We start from the raw sequence: 5,000 nt of genomic DNA, 5'->3' as shown, positions 1-5,000 counted from the left end.
ACTTAGCTATCACCTCCGCAAGTTCCCTGCAATTGCCCTTGTTGTCAGAATTTTCCCCTTCGTCATGCCCCCTGAATGACAACTCTAGCATGCCTAGGTAAGCCGTTGCATCTAACAGTAATTTTCGATAGCGATAGGGGGTGCTAATGTCATCTTTACCCAGGGAAACTAACATTACATATACAAAGGTATTAAAGTAGTCATATTTAAGGGTTTTAATTAATCACTGTAGTCTGGGCAAAGTACACTTTTTATTCTCAAAATGTTAAGGAGGATCTTCCTCCCTCTCCTCAATGGAGAAGCCTCCACTGCTACAGACACAAAGTACCCAACAGACTAAAGACATAAAGAAGCCAACAGAACTACAGACACAAAGTACCCAACAGACTAAAGACATAAAGAAGCCAACAGAACTACAGACACAAAGTACCCAACAGACTAAAGACATAAAGAAGCCAACAGAACTACAGACACAAAGTACCCAACAGACTAAAGACATAAAGAAGCCAACAGAACTACAGACACAAAGTACCCAACAGACTAAAGACATAAAGAAGCCAACAGAACTACAGACACAAAGTACCCAACAGACTAAAGACATAAAGAAGCCAACAGAACTACAGACACAAAGTACCCAACAGACTAAAGACATAAAGAAGCCAACAGAACTACAGACACTAAGTCCCCAATAGACTAAAGACATAAAGAAGCCAACAGAACTACAGACACAAAGAGGGCATATGTAGTCTAGAGGCGAGAGAGGCAGGAAAGATGTTTGCAGGAGGAAGGAAGTAATGGGTTATACGCAGAGGTCAGTTTCCTTTGTGTGTAAGCATACTTGACCAATAACTCTCTCATGTAAGCAATACTCTCTCAAGACAGAGGACAATCACTCAAGGCACACAGAGTAAACATGTACTAGATGGACACACACAGACACACACACAACCACACACAGAATGACCATGTAGTCAGTGTTAGGTTCACTTTCTACATGAACTAGTTCAGCTCATAGTTCACAAATTTAAAATGAACTAGTTCAGTTCACAGCTCATAATTCTTATTTTGAACTAAGTTTGCAGCTATAAAAAATGAGCTAGTTCAGTTATTTTTTTCAATATGTTGCAAGCTATAATGTTTTCTAAATTATACCGCTATATAAAAAATACCGCTCTCGGCCTCTACGCAACTTTGCCGCTATCACCTGCCAGGCATAGACAGTAGAAGAAAGCACACGCAGCGATTGACTGGTTGAGCAACCCTGGATACAGGACTGTTAAAGGTGTGTTTTTCGCCTGGAAGTCTCTAGAAATCTGGCACCATATTAAGTGAAATTAAAAAGAGTGAACGTGCCGTTCACAGACACCAGAATGAACACGTTCACAGTATCGTTCATCCGGCTGTCATACAGAACGTTCAGTTCACGTTCACCAAAATGATGAACGAGTTCATGAACATCTCGTTCAATGAATGCGTTCAGACACAACACTGCATGTAGTTATCGACTACCCTTCGAGACAGTAAATACCTACCCAAGCAGCCGGCATGAGAGCACACATGTTGACAGCAGACACAGTAAATACCAGTCAGGAAGTTTGGGTTTGTTTATGTGTATGTTTTTGTGATTGTTTATGTGTTTGTGTTTGTATATGTGGGCCTTCCCTCAGGATTTAGGCAGCCTGTACATACAACAGCTGCAGAAGCATGCACACACACACACACACACACACACACACACACACAAACACAAACACACACACACACAAACACACACACACACCCTTTTGAGATTGCTGGGAAAGGGATGTGCTTGCTTAGACAAATACCTTGATACCCAGTGTGTGTGTGTGTGTGTGTGTGTGTGTGTGTGTGTGTGTGTGTTACGACCCTGGCGGGTCTAGGCCCCGCCCTATGAGTCATGCCTGTTATCTCTGCCTGCTTTTCTCCACCTCTCTGTCTCTGCAGTAGGTGATTGAGGACAGGTGTGTTCCTGATCAGCTTGGATGATTGAGGACAGGTGGCTTCCTGATTAGCTGGGCTACATAAGCCATGACCAGCCGGCAGTCAAGGCTGCTCTGGTCCTCCCGGCATTTTTGTCTCTTTGGCGTGTTTGTTCTTTGGTTGTTCGTAGGAACTTGGGTTTGTGTTTGGTTCTTTGTTGCCATGATTTGATCTCGTTATCTTTTCGTTTGTTTACCCCTAAACTGACTTTGCACGACACTTTGGTTTACTCCTCACAATACTGAATTGCACCACACTTTTGCATTCCTTTTACTTTGAAGAAGCCTTATCCTTTTAATAAAATATTTATTCTTCTAAAACCAGCGTGGCCTCCCCTTTATGTTGCGTGCATTGAGCCTGCACTTTACAGTGTGTGTGTGTGTGAGTGTGTGTGCGCGGGCTTGTGTGTGTACGTGTGTACTCACTCCAGGAGGCTGAGGAAGTTCATGATGTCTTGTGGGTTGAGCTTGTTCCAGTAAGCCATCAGAGAGTCTACAGAGGGAGCAGGACAAGGGTGAGCAGGGCAGAATACACACACTCGTAGAGAGAGATAGAGAGAGAGAATGAGAAGGGGAGAGAGAGAGGGAGAGAGAGAGAGTGGGGGAGAGGGAGAGAGGAGAGAGAGTTAGAATGAGAGGGGGGGAGAGTGAGAGAGAGAGAGAGAATGAGAGGGGGAGAAAGAGAGAGAGAGAAACAGAGAGAGTGGGGGAGAGGGAGAGAGGAGAGAGAGTTAGAATGAGAGGGGGGAGAGAGAGATAGAGAGGCTTTAACACTCCTTTATTAAATTAGTTGTCACAACATTATATCAGTATAACACACCCACAACCTCAACCAGAAGGCTACCCACCACAGAGAGAGAGAGAGAGAGAGAGGAGGAGGAGAAGAAGAAGGAGAGAGAGAGAGGAGGATAAGGAGAGAGAGAGAGAGAGAGAGAGAGAGAGAGAGAGAGACAGTGAGAGTGGGGGAGAGAGAGAGAGAGAAATAGAGAGATACAGTGAAAGAGAGAGAGAGAGAGTGGGGGAGAGAGAGAGAGAGAGAGGAGAGAAATCACAAGCCATGGGAGCAGACTGCGGTTGAAATGCTCCATAAACTGCTCTGTAAAGACTATAAATGTGTGTGTGCCTGTGTGTTTGAGTAAGTGTGTGTGTGTTTGTGTATGTGTTTGAGGCAAGTCACCCAGGTCCTGAAGCAGCAAATCAGCCCCAGACCATCACACGACCACCACCGTGTTTGACTGTTGGAATAATGTTGTTATTGTGGCGTGCTGCGTTAGCTATAGGCCAGATGTAACAGGAACAATGTGTTCCAGAAAGTTACGCTTGTAAAGATATTTATTTTTTGGCCTTTTTTCCCATTAATCAGATAGGACAGTGACTAGAGATAGGAAATGAGTTGGAGAGGGATTGGGAGTGGGATCGGGAAATGACTGCGATCCGGATTTGAACCCGGGTCACCGTGGGCGTTCAGACGCATTCATTGGCGGGCCACAACGGGCCCCCCCCCCCCCCAAGTTACACTTTTGGCTCATCAGTGCACAGAATCAAATCCCATCAAGCTGTTTTTTTGCCAAATGTGAGATGAGCCTTTGTGTTATTTTTGGTCAGCAGAGGTTTTCGCCTTGCAACTGTCCCATGGATACCATGTCTGTTTAGTCTTTTACTTATTGTGGAGTCGTGACAATCACAACACTGACCTGACAACTGACCACCTAAGGAGGCCTGCAGTTCTTTAGATGTTATTCTGGCCTCTTTTGAGACCTCATGGATGAGTCATCAATGCGATCTTGGAGGAATTTTGGTTGGCTGCCAACTACTGGGAAGGTTCACTACTGTTCCATGTTGTCTCCAGCAGTAGATAATGGCTCTCACTGTGCTACGCTGGAGATCCAGAGCCTTAGAAATGGCTTTGTAACCCTTCCCAGCAACTACACAGAATATGCCTAACAAAATACCGCTTGGGTGATTTCAAATTACAGACAGAAACAGGGCAATCACAAAAGATCCTGTGTGTGTGTGTGTGTGTGTGTGTGTGTGTGTGTGTGTGTGTGTGTGTGTGTGTGTGTGTTTCGAGATCCTTGCAAGAGCGACACCAGCGCCTTTGCCCCCACTGCAACCTTAAAGAGGCAGGATGGAGAGAAAGCGAATGAGAGAGGGGAGGAGAGAAAGACAGAGAGAGTACAAGAGGGAGGGAGAGGTTTGAGTGAGTGAGACTCCTGTCTTAAACCATACTCTTAAACCATACGCTTAAACCATACTCTTAAAGCATTGTCGAGTCAAACTGTGGTTTTAATTTTACTTTAGGGTTTAAGAAAATACACTGAAAAAAAAGAGGAAATTAACGGACAAAAAATAGTGATTTAATTTTAATTTGGGAGCGGAAGGACTCACCAGCTCAACTAATGGTTGTCGCAAAGTTCTAAACAACACAAAAATAAGCTACGTCATACACGCGACGCAGACACAAGAGCAACAGGTGGTTTAATGTAGCTTCAAGGAGGCACGAGAGAGAACAAAATAATTGTTTGAAGACCATAATGCTTGTAATATATTGTACATACTGAACATCTTTGAAATCTGGAGAGGCAGCCGGTAAGAGAATGTAGCCTACTTCCGATCTTTTCCATCAAAGTCTGCCGCTGCTCCGGTAACGTTGATTGTGCTATTAATAGCTTTGAACCGCAGCATTCGTTGCAAGTGGGGATGCTAATGTTGTCTGCCTATACCGTGAACTGTAAACTAAGTTAGAAACCTGTTAGAAATTAAGTTTGTGTCACCTGTTAGGGATAAGGTGATGGTGAGGTTGCAGTAGCCATTTTTGTATAAGTGATGGTTTATGCATTTAGTACTTTACTATTGAAGGTTAAACAGTTAAGAAACGTAATTGCTGCAGTTTGCTTGTACCAATTTCTGCGTTGTTTTGTGTACATTTTTTAAGTTGGTTAAAATTAGACTTTTACAATTCCAGTATATTTTGTACAAGAATTTATATTTGAACAAATC

At 43.7% G+C, this 5,000-nt stretch overlaps 1 protein-coding gene across 1 annotated transcript in view; it reads right to left on the bottom strand.

The window, feature by feature from the left end:
* The window catches only part of dock11 (dedicator of cytokinesis 11), a 98,522-nt gene that overhangs the window by 34,885 nt on the left and 58,637 nt on the right, over window positions 1-5,000 (bottom strand). Inside the window, exon 36 of the mRNA XM_080859900.1 lies at window positions 2,427-2,493. Within this exon, the coding sequence (XP_080716026.1) occupies window positions 2,427-2,493 (67 nt within the window). The remainder of the gene's footprint in view (window positions 1-2,426; window positions 2,494-5,000) is intronic.

The sequence above is a fragment of the Sprattus sprattus genome (assembly GCF_963457725.1).
Source record: "Sprattus sprattus genome assembly, chromosome: 21".
NCBI lineage: Eukaryota > Metazoa > Chordata > Actinopteri > Clupeiformes > Clupeidae > Sprattus > Sprattus sprattus.
This window is presented reverse-complemented; position numbering and strand designations above follow the sequence as displayed.